The 23,092-nt window shown below is 34.1% G+C and overlaps 1 protein-coding gene across 1 annotated transcript in view; it reads left to right on the top strand.

Moving 5' to 3' along the window:
* LOC123539059 (uncharacterized) overlaps window positions 1-22,863 on the top strand; it is a 48,965-nt gene extending 26,102 nt beyond the window's left edge. The window contains exons 16-30 of the mRNA XM_053529942.1: window positions 822-893; window positions 1,622-1,702; window positions 2,015-2,053; window positions 2,911-2,982; window positions 3,290-3,337; window positions 10,661-10,732; window positions 11,178-11,261; window positions 15,096-15,146; window positions 16,556-16,615; window positions 17,232-17,339; window positions 18,156-18,200; window positions 19,303-19,530; window positions 21,325-21,491; window positions 21,846-21,980; window positions 22,718-22,863. Of these exons, the coding sequence (XP_053385917.1) occupies window positions 822-893; window positions 1,622-1,702; window positions 2,015-2,053; window positions 2,911-2,982; window positions 3,290-3,337; window positions 10,661-10,732; window positions 11,178-11,261; window positions 15,096-15,146; window positions 16,556-16,615; window positions 17,232-17,339; window positions 18,156-18,200; window positions 19,303-19,530; window positions 21,325-21,491; window positions 21,846-21,980; window positions 22,718-22,813 (1,358 nt within the window). The 3' untranslated portion in view covers window positions 22,814-22,863. The remainder of the gene's footprint in view (window positions 1-821; window positions 894-1,621; window positions 1,703-2,014; window positions 2,054-2,910; window positions 2,983-3,289; window positions 3,338-10,660; window positions 10,733-11,177; window positions 11,262-15,095; window positions 15,147-16,555; window positions 16,616-17,231; window positions 17,340-18,155; window positions 18,201-19,302; window positions 19,531-21,324; window positions 21,492-21,845; window positions 21,981-22,717) is intronic.
* Window positions 22,864-23,092: the final 229 nt, after the last annotated feature.

The raw sequence follows: 23,092 nt of genomic DNA, 5'->3' as shown, positions 1-23,092 counted from the left end.
GAAATAATCTCTAAACCTAAGTGATAATTTGAAAAACGGTAATAGATTTCATTTCCTACCATGATAAGATATTAACTTTAAACATAGCCTAACATATGGCTAGCAAAAGTTCTTACATAATTATATATGTTATAATGATGATAGATGTCTGGTAATTACGCACATTTTGAACCCATCTGTGTTGCCATAACACAGGCTTTATCTTATATTTAGAGCAATACTTGCTTCAATATTATTCAATATTCTCGTTAATTTACTTTAGTTTACATATTATTGTTTTATCACGCAATTCCCCACAGTGATTATAGTAGTCTTAAAGAACTGAATATTATCTAGGCAAAGCATACATTTGTTCGCTACAAATTAATTTGGATAGAATTTTCTATTGGTCACATACATGTAGCAGCGTTTTGAAAAAAAATAATTGCAAAATTAATTGTAAAGATAAACAAATTAGAACAAATGTTGATAAAATAACAGTGGGGAAGACAAATAAATTTACTGTGTATATATCTGGCTCAAACAGAATCATCATGCCGCTGCTCAAAAGGCAACTATGAACAAAGCTTTTGAATTAAGGTATTTTTTCAATGTGTGGATTTAACTTTGTTTTCTTTGATATCTTAATGACTCAACAATGATATATGTTTTTTAAACTGTGCAATGAAAAAGACAAAACTTGCATGCACGGAAGGCAATCTTTACGCTACTGCCCGTCCCCAACATGTTTAAACAGAGATATACTTCGCTTGGTTTTAAGGGTAAACAAAATATATCTTTAAAACTAGCAATCATTTACATACAAGACGCTAATCTTTCAGACATGTACAACCAGTATTTTGTGTCACCGGATTCTAATAACCACCATATGGCTTGCAGAACACATCATTCAGGTATGCAATAGAAATTGTTTTAAAATATGCATATTAAAGCATTTTAGGTACCTATTTCGAAGTTTTTTATATATCGTAGATAATTAAGTTTGAACGTTCGTTAGCTTTCATAGAAGAACATAAATCGTAGTTGAATATAGCCCCCATGAAATGTAGAGCAAAAATAAATGTAGAAATGAGCTGAACAGTTTACAGGATATAAATGTACACAAAGGAAAAATATTTTAGCTAGAAATATCCTTCATATGCTCATAAACAATGCTCAAATAACCTCGAGTAGAGTAAAATTGACACAAACAGGCTAATGAATGGCCGAGCTTCCCTGTCATCAGAAAACATTAACTATTTTGTGTTTTCAGACATTACGTCGCCTTTTTATAGCTATTCTTTTGCTGCAAATGCCAATACAGCTTTTTGCGATTCTTTTAAGGGCTATTAAGGGGTATTACTATTCTATCAGTTGAAGATTTAAACCAAGTTTCTGTTGCTAACCTATTTAGGAATTTTCATATTTTTTCTTCAGAGAATTATTGTGCCAATACTCTCAAACATTTAAATTTACGTATTGACAACAATTTCAGTTTCATTTTTCATATGCGTAACATCATGTATAGATTTATTCTACATGTAGGTGTGCGTATAGGTGTCATAAAATCTCAATTCCTCGTGTTTTGTACGGTTTTTTTTAATTATGTTGATACCAAACTTTGTTGATACCAAACTTTCAGTATGGTCTGCGCTTAGAAGCATTACTACAAACGGCATTGGCAATAATTCTTGCCAAAAAGATATAATATTTCATCTGAAGTGTAAGTATATTTAACGAGATTTCCAAATAAACTAATCTACAAAATTAGTGTTTATCAATCTTTACCAATGCCTAACAATTTCTTAAGTACAAAATAATATTTCTTCTAAAAGTAGTATAAATTTCGTTTGAACGCAGTATTCTTTTTTTGTTGCATTGTTTTTCTACTTTGATACTACGCACTTAAACGAAATATAAATTAAATTGTTTATTAGTTAACCAGTCGCTGTAATGCTTTGCTAAAATGCATATGATGTTTTACCTTTTTTTAAAACAGGAAGTACATTTGTTAATGAAGCAAACTCTTTTTCAGATGCTTTTGAACACTTTACGGATCACTGTTTATGCACAGGTATGCCATTGATATCATTCTAGCCAGGGTATTCCAGCCTTGAAAAAACTAAAGTAAAGCACCAGTAAATGACCACATTAGATATAAAATGGCCTTATATACATGCAAAACGGGTTTAAATAACAAAAACAATCAGTTCGGAGGTATTTTGCTATCAATCTCTTCTGTTTGAAAGTTTCAAATAAAATTAATTACATACATATTTTTTTTTTCAAATAAATACCTTAATGGAGTACATGATACAAAAAAAAATTGATGGGAAGTATCCTCCTTGTTGAATTTGGCGGTTGTATCATGCCGAGTTGTTTGAAAGACGAAGGGGATACGAAAAGTAGCACAGCCAACAATACGTAATATAAAGTTCCCAGATCAATACGCTCTTTAAATGCTTGCCTTGACAATGTAGTCCGTCTAACCAGCTAACATACTAGAGTGATACTGATCGAGTAGATGAATAAACAAGGTTTTGTATAAATTTCACCGTAATTGCAATCATGAAAATCCTGAGAGAAAAAAAGAAAGTAATCCCTCTGATTGACCTGCTAGGGTGATATGGGTTCAGATACTGAGTTGATGATGATGTGGTATGTGGTAAAAATTACCAAATAGGTAATGAATTTAAAATTCCCCAAAGAGGTGACTTGTCTTATAACTTAAAAAATATATGGACTTATTCAGTGCCACTTCTGTGGAAACAAAATGAATGAAGGATGGTAAAATATTTACCTACATTTGAATATGTACAAATTATTGAATACAAGTGTATAAACTGCAGTTCCAGAATCTGCGTAATTACGAAATTGTAATTTGAAAGACAAAAGCAGTATAATTTTCTTTTCCAAATGTTTACGTTTTAGATGCACATACGCATGTCAATGGTCACCAGGGGCATGACAATGATAAATGTCATCATTATGACAGTTTCAATAGTAAGTTATTTTCAGATAAAAGTATAAATATCATCATTATGACAGTTTCAATAGCAAGTTCTTTTCAGGTAAAAGTATGTATAACTGTAATCAATACGACAGATTCAGTAGTTAGCTACTTTTAGATAAATGTAATAGTAAATTGATATAGATAATCGTTGGACCGCACAAATCCTACTTCTGCAGAGAAATGCGGAATAATGTTTAAGATTAGCCCTCCCGTGAGTGTAAAATACGTTCGAGTGGTTTTAGATCTCAATTTTTATAATGTTAGATATTTAGATAGTACGGTTTACATTTTTTTCAGAGCTACAGCAGCTTGCAGAAACAGATGGATGTTTGAGTGCGAATTCAGGTTAGAAATAATATTGATTGTTTTTATTATATGCATAAAAATATTCTGTCGAAAAATCTCTTGTATTTCAATAGCCAGTACAAACGGACATATATCTAACCAACATTTACTATGTGGCAATCCAAAGTCGTATTAGTCCTGTACCTAAACTACCTTCATCACTATTCATGACCCGGTTTCTGCTAAAATAAAATAAATAATTCTTTGTTTCTACTAAAGTGATAATAAAAGGTTAAAAGGACATAGAAAAAGGATTATTGTATTTAAAGCTTGTTCTGGGGTGCATCGGCCCTCGACCAGTACACACAGGGCATTTGCGCGCATTGCGTGATACCGACCTAAAATACACTGTTTTCTGTCTTATTTTGAAAGGTATGAATATTGATTCACGAAGTAGAAAGTATAATAGTGGAGCAGCTTAGTGAGAAAATCTAAGGAAATACTTAACTTTATGATACAAGTATGAAATTTACACGAAATGTTCATCATATGGCCCAGATCCAAAAATGATCGAGGGCCACCTAAAAATCATCCATTTTCAAGATGGCCTCCAAATATCAAAATGGCTGCCAGAATAGAGGTATTTTTCATATAATCAGGATCTGTAAGTTTCTAAAATATCATATTTATTGTGATATAACATGTTTTTCTCTTATTAATTTGTTCCCATAAGCTGATAGTTTTATTTTAAATGTTGCCTTTTCCAAATACTGACCCATTTAAGAAGGTCGCCATCTTTAAAATGACCGCCAGACATTTAGATAACGTTCTTATCACGGCCAAGTCTGAGTTTTCTACTTTCAGTGCTATAACCATCAACTATTGATTAGATCCTAGTCCCAGATAAACCTGAAAGCATATTATTATGATATTGACCTGAATAAGCTAATATGGTTTATATGGACGTCTCTTCTTTTCAATCTCTTCTCTGTTCTATCCTTCATTTCTTGCTTTGTTTCACTGAGAAACAGTCTCAAAATCATGGCAATACTGAACCATTGCTTATCAGCTGAAACAAAATCTTTGATTAAATGATATGTGTAATGATTGTATAGAATGAACAACAAACACTACAAGGGCACACTGATAAAATTCATAACGTCATGTAACTCAGCTTGGGGTTCAGTGACAACTTCAATACGTGTATAAAGTCTATTAAATACTCTTTGATCCGCCCTCATGATGGTTGAAGAGTGGTTTCCGAATAGAAGGAATGTGCCGTCTTAGGAAAGCCGAGCCAAGGAGAACGGTGCTTCAGTCCTCCGGATGGTATACAGATCGCACAGAAGTTACATGTCACTGGATGAACAATCGTTCTAGGCGTAGGAATAACATAAAAAAGTCGAAACAATTCGCATCCCATACAGCAAAATGTTAAAATATATATTGAAGGCGGATAGTCCTTTGGCCTTCAAATTATAATAGTACATACTTTGTATTAACAGATACCAAATTTGAATATACGAGGGATGTTCGAAATGAATTGCTTATTTCTATCTGGAGACTTCAAATTTCAAGTTAGCCCAAAAGGGCTCATTTCATGCCCTCGAAGTACTCCCCGTGGCTAGAAATGCAAAGTTTCAGCCGATGTATCCACTTCTTGAAGGTGTCACGGTACGCTGATTTGGGCACAGTAATAAGGTACTGATGAATGGCAGATCCAAGTGCCTGTCGGGACTGGTATTTCCGCCCAGCAAGGAATGATTTCAATTTCGGAAACAAAAAGAAATCACATGGGACAAGGTCTGGGGAATACGGAGGGTGAGGCAAAACAGTTACTTTTTCTTTCTTCAAAAACGCCGTAACTATTGCGGAGGTATGAGCGGGGGCATTGTCGTGTTGAAGACGGACATGTTTAAAACCAGTGGCAGGGCGTCGTTTCTGATAATACTCTTTCAGTTTCTTCAGTACTACGTCTTTGTAGTACTTTCCGGTGATGCTTTTGCTTTTTTTCACCGGCACTTTTATTGCGACTCCTTCACCAGAGAAGAAGATTGCATACAAAACCTTCTTTGCACTGAAAGAACGTTTGGCAATTATTGGGCGTTTGCTGTGTTTAGTGGCCCAGATCTTATTGCTAACCTTTCTGACGGGCTCAAAATAATGGACCCAGGTTTCATCACCTGTGACGACATTGGCAAACTGCTTTTTGTCATATTTTGGAAACATTTGAAGCAGCTTTTTGGCCACTTTAACCCGTTGCCTCTTTTGCTCATCAGTCAACAGATGTGGCACCCATCTAGCAGAAATCTTTCTGACTTTCAAATGCTTCTTCAAAATAAGGTGAACCGTTGATAGTGACATGCCTACCTATCGTGCAATATCACGAACTGTAAATCTGGCATCTCCTTCAATGATTTCCTTTATTTTGGAAACGATTTCTTTACGAGATGCAGATTTTGGCCTACCTGATTTCGGTGCATTTTTGATGGACTCTACACCAGACTCAAATTTCTTTCTCCACCGCCGAACTGTGTCATAAGACACACAAGAAGGTCCATAAGCAGTAGAAAGTTCAGTCATCAGCTGCTTCAAAGAACAACCAAGTTTTGAGCGAGCTTTGATGTAAGCCCGTATTTCATCTTTCTTGTTGACGCTTCTACCAACCATTTTTACTACAGTGGTCAATGACGTGTATTCAAATGGCAAATTTTATGTCTTACACTTAGTCTAACATGTACATTTATACACCGTTGTGTAGGTATTGAATAACCCTATACAGGTAGGTATTGGTTTTTATCGTGCCCCACGTGGATATCGAGCTAGAGGACAATAAGCAATTCATATCGAACACTCCTCGTATCATTGTAAGTTTAAGTATCTGCGCTTTTGTTTATGTTCTATTTTAAACTCTTGATAATGTCGAAAAGAATTCAATAGAAGACCTCCTAAACTATGGAATAGCTTTCTTTGATACGTTGAAAATAAAACTAAACTATTTAGTTTTCGTGTGGATAAAACAAAACGTATCACTAATGGTGATGAATACCCCCAGACATCAGCTTATTGTCAGAGGAACAAGGTTATTGAAATATGATACATTGCTTTGTATATTGTACAGGGAGAAAATGTACAAAGACGCACAGAAAATGTTGTGAAAAACTGTATAAGATCTCCAAACTTCACTGCTGTACCTTAAAAAGAAGAAAGTAGGTCAAGATCAAGGTCACTGAAAGTCAGTTTTGAAATGTTTGTTCAAAACTGTACAAGTGGTTCTAATTTTATGGCAATATCTTAAAGAAGAAGAAATTTAATTAGTAGGTCAAGGTCATGGTCAAGCGACCATGTAATCTGCTTTTTAATCTTGTCTTTGGCAGTTTCTGTGATATGCAGGCTCCATAACCACAAATCAAATCAAACCTGCAACATTTTCGTTTATGTCGTGTTTGGACACCTGTGGGTTTCCACGTTTTTTATTTTATTATATCACCAAGGGTAATCAACTAGTTATACTTAACATATAAAGTATGTTAAAAAATCCAATATAACTCTGTTCGTATTTGAAACAAATAAGGGACTACAACTTAGTCAAAAATCATTTAAATGGAACGTGTTTCGCACATGCATTTCCTACACTTGGTACCAATGATAATAGTAATAACGAGGTGTGATAAAAGTCTAGCATACAATGACTGATAAATAGTGGGACATTTTTTTCCATATACATATATAGAAAAAATAATAAAGGACTATAACTTTGTGAAAAATAATTCAAATGGAACATGCTTTGCACATGTACAACTTGACTTGGTACCAATGATAATTGCACGGTTTGATAAAAGTCTCGCATATGATGACCGAGAAATATTGCGGACAAAAGTTTTCCATATACATATAAAGAAAGAAAAATAAAAAAGCCATAACTAAGTGAAAAATCGTCCAAATGGAACCTGCTTCGCACATGCGCAATTTGGCTTCGTACTGAAAATAATTACAAGGTTTGATTGAAAACTGGCAAATAATTGCTGAGAAATAGCGCAGACAAATTCCGTATACAGACGGACGGACCGGAATCCAGAATAGCCCCTAGATATCTAGGGGTATAATGATAACTGTGCAAACCAATAAAATGATCATAGCAACAAAAGGTGCCGATATTGTTTGCAATTTAGATATAAACAGAAATGCGCTTGCTCCATGTAATCACGAAGAAGCCGATAATCGTATATTTGTTCATGCTAAGCATGCATCATTGACAGGAAACCGAACAGTTACAATTATTAGTTAGTTCTTGCTATGGCAATGTATTGATGTTTTGTGGCTTGCTTACTTGGTTTTCACTCGAAGGCATTGCCATTGTTTCTTGCTTTTACCGGTTGCGACACTGTTTTTGCATTTGTCGGCAAGGGCAAGAACTCTGCATGGCAGGGATGGAATGTCTGTGAAACAGCTACAGTTCAAAGTATTTCATAGTATTAGTGTTGCCGAATACACAATAACTGAGTAGGAAATTGATACATTAGAATAATGTTTTAGTTATATGGTATGCTCGATCAAGCACGACATGCAAGATGGACGAAGCTCGACTTGATTTGTTTGCCCGGAAACAAAGAGCGTATAATGCGATTCCACCAACAAAGGTGCTCTGAAACAATTCATCAAACGAGCAATTTTTCAGACAGGTCATGTCTGGGGTAAATCAGCTGTTACTACGAAGCAACTGCAGCTTCCGTCAAACTGGGGATGGCTGAAGCAGAACGATGTGTGGATCCCTTATTGGATGGAATAGTCGGTTATAGCAGAATGCTTCCAGGTCCTTCAAAAGTGTAGCTGCAAAAGGATTTGCTGTACTGGAAATTGCAAGTGCCACCGTTTAGATATGTTATGCACAGCAATTTGATGTTGCAACTGTTAAGAAAATGACTAAATGCAGTATATGCATATTTTTTTTGTTTCGGTTAGAACATGATGTGTATAATTTCATGGTTTGCATTATAAGAAAATGTTGCTCTTGACTTTGCAAGAGCTCACACTATCCTATTTCTTTATCCACTCGTGGTTTATAAGACGCAATTTTAACGATGTTAATTTATTACATTGAATGTAATCTGAGTGTAATGTGTATAAATTTATATTGGTTGGTGTGCTTCAGATTTTACCATTGTTCGAAAACAAAACTGCAGTTATAAAAACGTAAGTGTTGAGATGTCTAAAGCCATGAGCTTAGTCATACAAAATTGATTGCAAATTAAAATAATATGAATACTACAGATTGGTATTCTGTTCTAAACTGAAACGAAAGTGTATAAATAAAAACAAGGAGCTGCGTTCAATAAACGCTTGATGCCCCAAGTGGCATCCTTGTCGATAGATTTTGCACCTAAGTCCAAAACGAGGTCAAGGTCAAACTGAGGTCAGGTGATGTCTGAAGATGAGGAATGGTTACAGTTTACATCTGTATTAGTATCAATTCATTCTTGTATGGGGTATTGATGCTAGACGAAACGGTCCCATTTGGTTAACCAAGAGATGACCCATATAAAGCAACCTTAGTCCAAAATGAGGTCAAGATCAAGGTCAAACTGAAGTCAGGTGATGTCTGAAGATGAGGCGTGGTCACAGGTTACATCTTCATTAGTATCAAGTCATTCTAGTAAGAGGTATTGATGCAAGACGAAAAGGTCCCATCTGGTTAACCTCGTATGGACGGACGGATGGACGAACAAACAGACGGGCGGACAGGACAAATACTATATGCCTCTCGCATCAGCAGATGTTGGGGGCATACAAATGCTATCGTTTTAATATATTACATGCTTGCCTCAGATAAGTACTGAAAAGTAAATACAAAATTGCGGCCATTTTGTTTTTTCGGCGGCCATCTTGAAAACAACATTATTTCAAGTGGCCCTTGATCTTAAGTTAAAGCGCATGCCAGGTAGTTACTGTCCTGTAAATTTGATGCTTGTATCATCAACTGAAGTATTTTTGCAATATCCTGCTCCACTATAATGTATTCTGTTCTATTCAATTCTGTCCCGTTATGAGTTTTGACCGTTTAAGTTTATTTGCATTCAAAGTAGTGATTATCTAACCAAGTAATTATGCATTTTGGACAGAATTTTAATTTGATTTTCATATACAACCGCAATCCTTATGTAACTTTAATCAAATATTTAAAATGAAGAAAAATACTTAAATATAGAACATGTGAACGTTAAGGAAGTCAGGTAATATTTTCTTGTTTATAACATGGTCCTTTTGTATGTCTGTCTATCATAATCATTTTTGTTTAACCTGATACAAACAAAAATATGCGTAATAAATACCTTTAAGAAATTAGTAGTGATATTGAATAACCGAGCGAATAAGCTGTCAGTTACGGTAATAAAATCGTACACTTTAACCATCTGTCCGTTTCACTCATGCCTCAAGGCCTAAGTATCATAAACTCACCCGAGAAACTGATTGGTGTGAGCTGTATCCGTCGTCTGCCAATGCACACGTTTTGCGGAAGTTGTTGAACTTTGGTGCGGGTGTGCATTGTATGTAATTCCTCCAAAATTGTTCAAACGGTTACACTCAGAGGCAAATGGGGTTCGTCAGGACTGTAATAAAAAAGAAGAAAAATCTCTAAACGTCACTTCATCCTGGATAACTGATTTAATTTTGAAATAATTTTGTGCTGCTTAGGTACAAATAATTAAAACGTTATAAAAACTTAGCCCTTAGTGACAGGGCCACTTCGTCAAAAGTACTAAATCCTATGTCAAAACAACTATATACACATTTTCTTTTGGGTGACATTCTGCTCATTTTATTAAAATCACTGCCACCAGAGGACTCGGTCACTTTTCCAAATCTGTATTTAGACGAGTGTTTTCTTTATGTTTGTTTGTTTTGGGTTTAACGCCGTTTTCAACAGAATTTTAGTTATGTACGGCGGGCAGTTAACCTAACCAGTGTTTCTGTATTCTGTACCAGTACAAACCTGTTCTCCGCAAGTAGCTGCCAACTTCCTCACTTTAATCAGAGGTGGAGGACGAATGATATCAGACACAATATCTTTTATCATATCGTCACGGAGAACATACGCCCCGCCCGGGGATCGAACTCACGAACCCGCTATCCGTAGATCTGCACCATCCCCACTGAGCTAGGCGGGCGGGTTTAGACAAGTGTAAACTCTAATATCGTTTTGTTAGAATAACTTCATAGTAATACTGTATATATCAATCTTGATTCACCAAAACCATAGAAGCCAAGGGCCGTGCTAACTTTTGTCGATCTATTATTATAAAAACTTAGGTACTTTGATATCCGTATGAACTGTGAAATGCATGTTATATCTAACGCTGTCGTGATCCTTTTGCTATGATTTAGTGTGGCACTATCTTGATGATCTTCAAGTCAATGCTCCAGAATGTCGGAGGAGAATTCAAAAACACTTGAATGGTAAGTATATTTTGCCAAATTTTTTAATACTTTGTCGTAATTTGATACAGTTTGAAAGATAAGATTCAATTTTATGACTCTGTCACTGGTTAAAAGAAGGAAATATGACGATTCGTTATTTGCAGTCTCATATAAGTGTTATTGTTTTATTTTGATGCCAGATAGTTACCTAAAAAAAAAGAGATTTTTTTTCTTTAAGTTTAACGCTTTTGTAAATATAACGAAATTGCACGTTTTCTCAAACGATGTGTATAAAACGGGAATAGTACTGTAATACGTCTTAAAAAGTAAATAGCGTCATATATATATCACTTATATTGCTCAATCATTTTGATGACTTTAAATACTGACCTACTCTGTCTGAAAGTAGTAGGTGTTGCATACAAGTGTTTACTATTTAACAAAGCTTATCTCGACGATATATCTATTTTCGTATTATTTTCAGACAAGTACGCGACGTCACAGGATGCTTCCCATTGTACTTGCAATGAACGACGTAATCTTATCAACCACGAAATACACCGAATGGGTAAGTTCTTTTATTATATACCTGTATCAATTTTGTACAAATATGGTTTGTATTGCACAAGTAAATACAAACAAGTAAATAAAAACAAAAATCAAATTCCGTATTTTACTGTAAACCTTGTATTTTGCAAGTTGCCGGACTACTTTCATTATCTAATATTTTTATGACCCGACATTTCTATAAAAAGAGCACAAAACTTCCAAATTTCTATTCTAACATGGATAAACATTAAATTCATCAAGCAATAATACCAAACAACAAACGAAAGGGTGGTTTCTTTTTTTCAAAAAGGTCTCTATATATAGAGAGAAAGAGAGTCGGCATATACAATCTTGTGCGCGCCTAATCTCCTGAACCCATGCCCTCAATTTAATGAAACTTAACACAAGTGATCAGTGGTAACCCTTGTTGTGCATGGTGCATGTAAGGTTCTTTCAGAAAAAAATCTGCAGAGTTATGGGACTTTGATTTTTGGTAATATGCTATATACATTAAGTCTGCATATGCAATATTTTGCGCGCCTAATCTCCCGAACCCTTGCACACAATTTAATGAAACTTCACACAGATGATCAGTAGAAACCCTAGTTGTACATGGTGCATGTTATGTTCGTTCAGAAAAAAAATGGTTATTGGCTTTGTTTTTCGTTACTTTACAATTTGTGCATAATTATGCAATCTTGTGTGCGTCAAATTGCAATGTTGTCGGTGTGTGCGGAGAATACATTCACCACCTTCTGTAATAACTCTAGTTTTTCATTGTAATGAAACATATTTTTCTATATTTTCACTAGTGTCAGTAGTTTTGTTGGTTTTCCGGAACTATCTTAGTATTCTAAGGCAAAGGCTTTGATATCATTGTCAAAATATAAAAGCAACAATCCTAAACCGCTGGTCTGATTTTTAAATAATGTGAAAGATTTTATCCATGTGTTACCCACTACCAAGATTTGTCTTTTTTTAAATTGCAAAAACATATAGCCACCAGGGTGCATGACCAAAAATGTGCTTTTGGCGACCACTTTCAAAATTGTTAAAACTATTACGATTTCTAAAAAACATGAAGAACGTATTTTTTCCTTTATGATTAATGTGGTAACTTTTGTAATACCGGTAGTCCTCTTGTCGGAAACTGCTTGCCCGAATAGGAATAATTTGATTTAAACGTCCCTTTGATGATTCTCTAACAAAATTCCTCAAATTAATCCGATTAACAAAACATGGCCATCTGTAAAGGTTGCCACCTTTTTCGGTTATGTTAACCGTGTAAACTTTAAATCGTCTTTTCAGAAACTGTAATAATTTCATCAGATTCGTCAGAAAACATGGCCGCCCGTGGATGTCGTATAAACAAAGGTGATAATAAAGAAGACTCAAATAACTACAGGCACATATTTATTTTGCCTACAATTTCCAAAATATTTGAGAGACACATAGCATCAGATCCATTTCTTCTTTAAGAAAACTAACATCATTCACAAAACTCAGTTAGGATTTAGACAGTATCATTCATGTCAAACAGCACTAACTAGACTAATAGAAGCATGGCTTTCAGATATAGATTGTGGTAAATATGTCGGAACTGTATTTTTAGATCTACGAAAAGCTTTTGATCTTGTTGATAATAACATTTTATTGCATAAATTGAAACTTTATCATTTTTTAGATAATAATGTTGAATTTCTAAATCATATCTATTAAACAGAACCCAAATGCTAAACGTGAGAAACACCAAATCTAAAAGTATGCTTGTAACCTCTGCAGTTCTTCAAAGTTCTTTTCTTGGCCCACTTTAATTTTAATTATATATCAATGATATCGCTTTAGCTTCAAAGAGTGGCAATATAGACCTCTATGCTGATGACTCTACTATGGATGAATCAGAGTATGATTTAGATAAAGTGCAAACTAAACTCCAACAGAATTTAGATGTTGTGCAATAATGGTGCAATTGAAACAATATGTCACTTCATCCAAAGAATCAAAATGCATTGTTTTGTGTACTAAAGAAAAAGGAAACAAGCAAATTATAGAAAATCTCAAGGTGCAAAACTTATTATGTGTTTATATAGACATCACATTGTCGTGGAATGTTCAAATTGAAACAGTTTGCACTAAACATAACTCAAAAATAGCACTGTTGAGACGTATATCGTACTATCTGACAGATGAAATGGTAAAAATAATTTTATAATGCATATATAATGTCAATATTTGATTATTGTTGTACTGTATGGTGTCAAGGAAATGTGAGTTCTTTAAAGAAAATAATAACAATTCAAGGTAGAGCTGCAAGAATAATTTTGAATGAAACGTTTCAAACAAGAACAAAAGATATGCTAAAAGAACTTGGGTGGATATCATTTAATGAAAGATGTAACTTCCTCACGGGCTGTCGTATTTACAAAGCTTGCAACAATTTAGCACCTTCATATATCTCTGAAATTGTAACCTTTTCCAGCAATGAAACATACAACCTAAGATCTGCTACTCATAATGACGTAGTTATATCTAAATATTGTTCAAATTAAAGTAAACAAACCTTTTGTTGCATTGGTGCAAATGTTTGGAATTCAATACCAAATGAAATTCGCTCCACTTGTTCTCTAAAAATTTTAAAAAATAACTATAAAACGTATATCTTACAGCTGACTGCTTAAAGAATTTCTTTGTTTATATCAGCTGAATTATAACTATGCCATTATAATAAAATTATGCATGTTTATGTAATGTCCCTAATAGATTGCCTAAATGGAAATTGTATAAATGGATACTTAAAGGCAATATTTATTTTAAGGGGTATTTGTCTAAGAATGAATGTGATATTAAATAGGTTATGTAATAGTGTAAACTGTATTTGGTTGTTGTTGTTGTTCAGAAGGCCACATTTAGAATTAAGATGTATCATTTGTACTTTGTACTGATCTATATCTTCATGTATGTGCCTTCTATAAATAAAGATGCTATTATTATTATTATTATTATTTGACTTTTAAAAAACGGTCGCCTGAGCTAAATATATGAACATTTTCGTATGCCATCTCCCCCTTAAACGCTTGTAGGAATTTTAAACAATTTGACAATGATGTTCGTAGTGCAATCTTTTATTCATTTAAGCCGTAGCTTGGCGATTTGTCGTCGGGACTAGTTTTCAATATCTGGAACTAGCCCAAATTTCAAAATAATCTGACAGAAATGATTGTGGATGAGCTGTGAATCTTTGATGAGAGGCCTAGTGTCGTAACTGTCCTCTTGTTTATTGTATTTAAGTATGTATCGTATTAAAACATGTCAGTATAATAGGTACATTCCTTATCTTATCCTAACTTAGGTAATATTCACTGATTCGAAACGTCTGTGGAAATGTTTAATTCTTTAGATGCTTCAAATAAGCTACATGTATACATCTCACATTGATTCTCGAAAATCCATAATCATATACAGCTAGAACTTTGTATCTCAAATTCCAAGGGATCGAGAATTTTACTTCGAGATAACCGAAATTCGACTTATGATATTTTGTTCACGTGTTTCAGGGACAGGATTTATAATGTATTTGAGAAAGCCGGAGTTTTGAGATAGGCGAGTTCGAGATATGAGTTTCAACTGTGTTATAACTACTTGTCTTCTGGTCTTTCATCTAATCAAAACACTTTTCATATGTCACTGGTATAGATAATGATTTATACATTATTTGTAACCTGTTTTTATCTCTTAGAATATCTAAATTAGTACAAGAGCTCTAAAAATGATACGTAAATGCAAGCCCCACCACTCTCTCTTTTAAAGAATTTCAGCTTAGTAACTTGCTAGCTTTTATTACATGTACCAACAGACAATGGAAGCTTCTTTGACTGCAGATACCGCACCAGCGGAACATACAGTGGTAAGTGGATAAACAAAAGCCAGAATATTGACATTCTTTTTCTAGTGATGATAGAAAGGACGCAATTTTCTATCGTTTCATTAAAAATGCATAAAAACTTCTACTATGACTCCCTGCAGACCAGGAGCGCCTGTGATAAATTACAGACTCCGATATATACCGGATTCAATCGATTTGAATGATAAGTATCTTTAATGCATATATTTTGTAACCATAGTCATTTTAACTCTAACCTTTGGTCAGTATATTATTATTAAATGCGTGCAGACATGCAATAATTTGCATATTTTGTCGTGCGCTCCAATTGATATTCACTTCCGGATATGCGCAGACTGCTCTAGGTCTGAAATGAGCAACATCGAAACATTTCACATAGGGGTACTTTAGTGAAACCAATCTTATCCATTCCAGCTCAGATTATTCTTCGAAGAAAACTCGTGGAGTTTTTAAAAACTCATCTGAACAGTAAGCGGTAGTATACGTAGAAATGTCGCTTAATATATATATCTAGTCAGAATTAATCATATTCTTATTCAAAATAATACGGTATACGCAGGCGTGGTCAAAATTGTTAACATTTAAGTTTTTTAACATCAGATAACTTTCCTAATACTAATTATCTTCGATTTAGTTCTTTATGTCGTAATCATTATTCTGTTTTGCACAACTTTAACTAACACCTTAAATTTAAAACTACCTTCTAAACACTGTTTCAAACTACAAATATCTGCAAATAGTATACTGTGAAATCATTATTATTCGTGGGGGACCAATTTTCGTTGATTTTGTGGTTGAGTCAATCCACGAAATTTAATCCCAACGAACAAGTAAAATCCCCATTCATCTTATGTTCAAAAGTTGAAATCAACGAATTCATATCCCCACGAAATTGCCGTTCTGACCAAAACAACGAAATTTCGTGCCCACGAAATTAAATGATTTCACAGTATCACTTTGCTAGGCTTTAAGAAGTGGAGGAAGACTCCAAACGATCGATTTCATAAAAAATCGAGCGCACCGAAGTTGAGCCACTGATATTCCGTTTTACTTCTTGATTGCTTACTCACATAAATTTGTTCTAAATTCTTTTTTGTGGAATTTTGAGTCAAACGCGGTTGAAGCAGACGTGCAATTCGTTCGAAGTCAGTTAATTTAACCACTCAGTCACTGAGTCTCTCTTATACATATATTAAGTAAAATTGTAATATTCGTTGCTAAGAATTTATAGTTCCGCTGATATTTATGGTGATAATAAAGAATGTATAATAAAGAAGAATGTATATGGTTTGTACAGATTTTTACAAAGAGTATTACCAAAAATTGTGTTACGTTCAAAGTAACTTAAACACACTTTTATTCATTCCATCCACCACGACCTTGGTTAATCATTGGTCAAGTTGACATTTCAGACATCGAAGCTGACCTGTTTTCCAACATTCTTGCAAAAGGGTGCCAGAATCATGACTATTGTAAGTATATTTATAACTTTTCAGGGAAACATAAATATCGCCACTTAATTAGTCATTCCATCTGTCCTTCTTTTCCGGAGTATTTCGCAGCAATCACTTTCTGAAATTCAGCACAGCTTCAAAGAAAAGATTCTCTTCCAAGAGGAGATGAACATATTGTCTTCATGTTCCGGACAGATAATTTTTTTTTCACTAAGTTATTGCTCTTTGATAATTCGACACTAGTATACTATAGCACAGTTTCTTGTCCTGTGTATTCCTCAGCAAACGCTCATTGGAATTCAAAGAAAATTCATAGGAAGCTAAAATTCCATGAGGATACCGGTATATGTCTTCATGTTTTGGCCGATGATTTTTCACTGAGTTATTGCCCTTTGATTAACCAACATTAGTAAACTATAGCGTAATCGTTGGCAAGAGTATTTTGCAACAACAATTGTCTGAAATTCAGCGAGAATTCATAGAAAGCTTCACTATCAAATATTTTACTGTAGCACCATTTCTTGTCCGAAATATTCCTCAGCAACCGCTTACTTCATGAAGCCATTTTCTCAGCTGAGCATCATTTGAGGCTTTGTTTTGCATGTAGTGCTTACACTTTCTGATATCACTTCAGTATGGCCCAAACTGGAAGGTGTGCACAACCACTGCTCATGGCATAACAGGCACAACTATTGTGGAGAATGGATAGACTGTACGCGGGACTTGATTGTCAGGGCAGCGAGTAAGTATAATACAAGTAGTAATGTAATGTAGTAATGCTTATATAACATTGTCGTAAATGTTATAATGTAGCTTAAACAGGTTTACATCATATAGAAAAATGTGTCACATAAAATTGAAATATACGGGGCATGGCATTGAAACATACATACTCATGGCATTGTGTCCTTATACGGGATGAATGTTTGTATATCCGTATCAGTCTATTACCACCACCCCACTTTGTTTCTGTGTTGTGTTGACGGGATGATACTTTGCATATTTAACACCTTTTATGTATTTTTAGTTTGACTGTTATGATAGGAGTATTGCTTGAAACATACATGTACTTGGTGTAAATGCAATCTTTGATATCCTTTTGGAAAATCTTCATTTCAATTAATGTAATTATTCAACGGCTGGAACAAGCGAAATACTCTAGTTAATGTATCTTATACCTCAGTTCCACGTGTCACTTGTATTCAAAGACTTCCATAATGCTCATTTAATAAATTTCAGATTTCATCAGCCAAATAAACAAAAGGACAAAGCTTCGAAATTGCACTAACTTTTTATGAGCCCTATCATTGCTTAGCAAACATTTTATATAATGCCGAAAGGATTTCAGATTGTTCTTTACTGAGTATGCCAAATATTTAGCGAATGGAAGTTCAAATCTCTCTTCGCTGAAGTTAGCGGGTGCCCAAAAAGCACAATTTTGTCATCACTCCATACCAAAGTTACAGACTTACTTTTTATTGATTATGCCATATATGTAATTAAATATACACTATTATCTTTTGCTAAAAGATACTCCATAAAATGATTTATATTTCAGTTCAGTATCCAACAGATGATTCTGACAGTTGTGTTTGTTCCAAAAGTAAGTAAATAGTGTGTTTGTTCGAAAGTATGCAAATACTTTGTTTGTTCTAAAAGTAAGTAGTGTATTTGTTCGAAAAGTAAGTACATGTAAATAGTGTGTTTGCTCGAAAAGTAAATAGATCTACACGAATTTTGGATAGCCGGATTGATCGAGCACATGCCTTTTGTCCCAGTGCTACTGTCAATGCACATATTTTCGCTAGGTCAGAAGTTCGCGAATTAGAAATTTTATGTATGTTCGCAAGGTTTAATATTCACGAATTGTAAAAATAGTGTCATTTTTGAATTTGTTTAATACTTATGGTTAATATTTACGTGAGGATTAATTTTCGAGAGATGTAGGTCCTCGCGAATATAGCGAAAATGAAAGTCTCACGAACATTTCTGCTTTTACAGTAAACAGTTTCGGAAGTCTTCCTGTAGACTTTCTCACCAATCTAGTCGTTATTTGGGAGAGACGAGCGAAGCGTCCGTCACCAGATGGGCTAGAGAAAATATCTGCAATCATATCACTAAAATTTTAAATCATTAAACTATTTGTAAACACCGTATACTGAAATCGGTAAAGTTCCAATAATAAACACTAAATACAAAACATAAATATATAACTTTTCAAAAATGTAAAGGTTTATATATTTTGTAAATAAAGTTAAAATAGATAAAAACCCTTTTAACAGTTTAGCGAATTTAATTTCGTAAAGTGTTAAATGTCAACTTAATATATTCGGTTAAATACACGCAAGTAAGCACATCATCGGTAAAAGTGCTGTAGAGAGTTTTTAAGCTAAATATTCAATTCGTCCACTAAATTATTTTTTTATATATCTATATTTCTTGAACTAAATCTACAATATAATGACTATTTACAGCAGTATAACAATCACACCCACCACATACTGACATAGCCTTTATGCCCTTAATAAAGAATAACGACCTGCTTTCATAATGACGTAAAAGCGATTTCGAACAATAACTCGAAGTTAAATCCCCCATTATGTTGGAATGACTGTTAAAATCACTCCACTGCAGGTGTACAAGTAAAACTGAATCAGCTAGTAGACAAGCAGTTTCTGAATTTAGAACCTACTTTGTTGTTTCAGTTACTTCTTCAACTTTGCCAGCAACATTAACATCTTCTACGAAAGCTCCTACGTCAGCGATGACCTCGCCTTCATCCACACCCACAACTGCAACGAAAGCTCCCACGTCAGCGGCGACCACGCCTACACCCACACCCACAACTCCTCCGCCTGCTTCTGCTACGTCAGTAAAAGTAACTCAGTCATCAACATCAGGCATGTCACCACAGCGAACAACGCCGACAATTAGTAAGTGGATATTCTTAATGGGTATAAATACCGCCAGGTGTTATTGGAATACTTTGTATCCTGCAAATATAGCCCAAACATCATTCATTTTGCAAGTTCTTCATGTGAGTGTATTCACATAAAACTGCTTTTTTTTTTGTTTGTTTTTTAGAATAATTTTCATATATTCACATTTTATATTTTGCATTGTAGCATTCAGTCACATTAAATGAAGACAGGTTACGTTGCTTTGTAACTGTTTGACACAGTACTATAAAACGTCAATAATTCATTCCTTTTAAACTATATCCTTAAATTGTTCTTCAGTAACTGATAGAAATACATTGATGATATTTCCTTTGATAGACAGACATTGATGATATTTCCTTTGATTGACAGACATTGATGATATTTCAATTGTTAACCATTGATTGTATTTCCATTGTTAGACAGACATTGATGATATTTCCATTTTTAGACAGACATTGATGATATATAAACTATTATATAAACAGTGATGATATTTCAGTTGTTAGACAGACATTGATAATGTGTCAATTGTTAGACAGACATCGATGATATTTCCATTGTAAAGTAGGCATTGGTGATATTTCCGTTGTTCGGTAGACATTGATGTCATTTAGATTGTTAGGTAGACATTGATGATATTTCCATTGTTAAGTAGATCGGTGATGTTTCCATAATTAGACTTACATTGATGATATTATAGACCTAGATGATACTTCTCTTGTTGAACGTACAGTGATTATGTTTCCCTTGTTAAATAAACACTGGTGATATTTCATTTATATTTTAATGTTAGAAAGACATTGATGGGATTTCAGTTGTAAAACATAAGACAATATTTCATTTGTTCGAGGGACATTGATTATGTTTCAGCTGTTAGATAGACACTGATGATGTTTTAATTGTTAGACAGACATTGATTTTATTTCAGTTGTTAGACATTGATTATGTTTCAGTTGTTAGATAACCGTTAATGAAAGACAGACTTTATTATATTTCAGTTTTTGGACAGACATTGATTACGGAAACACTGATGAAATTTCAATTAATAAACAGACTTTAGTAATAATTTAGTCGTTAGACAGACATTGGTGGGATTTTAATCGTTAGCCGGACAATCTTTAGATAAACAATGATAATACTACAATTATTAAAGTACAAACATTTAAGCAGGGATACTGTTGTTCTAATGCCTAAGGTCAAAATGTTTTAAATACATGAAGCAAGCTTGTATATGTAGTTAGTTTGTCATTTACAGCACAGACATAATCTGTAAAAGGATTATAGTCCATAAGACAGAGGGCCAATAGTTTTGACTGTTGGCCGACATGCCAGTATTTTGGTATTGCATTACAAGACATTTTTTCCTTCAAGTTTAAACTTCAGTACAGTGTTTAACTGCAGACTGTTCAGTAACACACACTATGAACCGGCGACTTTCATAAGTAGTTGCGTACATCATTATATCAAACATATCAAACATAATATCATCAAATTAGCTGAAAAACATGACTAGGAGTAGTTAAAAAAGGGCAAATCATCTACACAAAACCACTTGCAAAATTATTATTCTTAAATCAGAAAAGACAAGGACGAATTATTTTAATATTGCCCCAGTAGTACTCGTGTAAGTCATCTAAAATAAGTAATCCATCCTTGGGGGGGGGGGGGGGGGATGGGTTATTGAGTAAGCTAAGGACAGTAACGCTTCACTTTAAAGAACGAACAGTATTTAGAATATGTGTATTATCTTTGCATTGAGTCATAAAATATGTTTTAAATTTCCAGAGTTTGCTTGTAACAAACTTGCAGTTGTAGAGGACATTGCAAGGTCCTTAAAGGCGACACATCCAGATTCCAGCTATTGCAATCCAAGCGCTGGCGGATCTGATGACGCGTATGTTCTGTCTACATGCAATCTGGCGTCACCGATGACGTGGAAAAAAGGAGCCAACGTGAGTTTCAAAGTGGATTTGACATGGTTTTTGTATGTAGATGATATAATTTGAATTACTGCTTCGATTTTACAACTGTAAAACAGCTTTGGTATTAAAACTACAACTTGAACGCAGAAACAAAAAAGACATTATAAATGCTTTTGTATTTAAGCTAAACTAGTCCAGTATATAATTCATATTCAATACTGCATTTCCTTTCGAATATTTTATTCTGCAACTGTTTTTGTCTTATGCAGTTATGCTCATTTAACTGAGAGCTGTATTCTTACAAACGATGCGCGTTTTGGTTGAACAAATTCGACAGAAATTGCGACAAGATTTATGTATTCACGTTGATTTTATCAATCTAAGGTGATGGCGGACTGTGAGTCGAGTACACAGTTGATACCTACATACACACCAATATCAACATTCGACGGTGACAGTTACACTCCTCTTGGCGCTCAGTCTGGCATATTCTTGGGCTGTGATAACAACGGTATCAAGGTAAAAAAAAGTATAATAAAATGATAAATAGTAGTCCAGAATGCACAAAATAATAATTTTTGGAACCATGCAAGGTAGTCACAGTTGACTCGCAATAATGACATTCTCAGGTTGTCATGACAAAAACCACAACAACAACTTTTATTTATGTCCGAAGTAGGCCGAAACAACATACGAAAATACGAAATCACATGGAAGTTATCAATTGTCATCAAGGGTCAGATACCTTGATATGAAAACAATATGTCATGGTGTTGCAGTATCGTCTTTATGGAAAGTTTTTCCCTGCTGATTAAAGAAAAGAAAAAGGAAAAAAAAGTTTATACTCGATATCTTGAACTCAGTTATCTCAAATTTCCGGTTATCTAAAATTTCTGGCTATCTCAAGTTTCTTGCTATCTCAAATTCCGGCTATTTTGAAGACATTGTCTAGTCCCGTCCGGAAAACATGTGCATAAAATACCGTTTTAACTCAGATTTCGGTTACTTCGAAGTTAAACCGATCTATCCTTTGGAATTCAAGATAACGAGTCTCTTCCTGTATCAAGAGATGCATGCATTGTTTTTTTTTCAAGTATGTACTAAATTGTTTTGACAATGTTCTTTCATCTGACATATAACCAAATATCTAATTTGCTTTGTATTGTCGTTTAATATAGTGTTGCATAGATTAACGTAACATTGTTATATTTCATTTTAAATCATACACTTGTATAAAAGTGTTTATGTTATTCCAGATTGCGATCCAGAAATGTAATGGGCTTCCTGAAATCGTACATATTGGGAATGGTGCATTCATAGATAACTCCAGGAACTACTACGTTGTTGTTTAAGTTTATTTCGAATAAAATTGCAATTACAAGTTATTTCAGCAAAGACACAAGTTTTCGTTATTATTTCTGCCTGAAATTCATATTTTTTAAAAATAGAAAAACAACAAACCCTTAATCATAAGTAAGGCTCAATGTGTTTTTGATAATCCTTTGGAAGTATATACTGCAACTAAATGAAATAAACGAAGATTCGGTGTTGACATGTGCAAGATAATGAAATACGCAAAACCACTATTGCCCCTAACACCAGCCTAAGCAGAATTATATTCTAGTAAAGTT

This window comes from Mercenaria mercenaria, chromosome 18 (assembly GCF_021730395.1).
Source record: "Mercenaria mercenaria strain notata chromosome 18, MADL_Memer_1, whole genome shotgun sequence".
NCBI classification, from domain to species: Eukaryota; Metazoa; Mollusca; class Bivalvia; order Venerida; family Veneridae; genus Mercenaria; species Mercenaria mercenaria.
The sequence above is the reverse complement of the archived record's forward strand: the minus strand, read 5'-3'. Positions and strand labels throughout refer to the sequence as shown.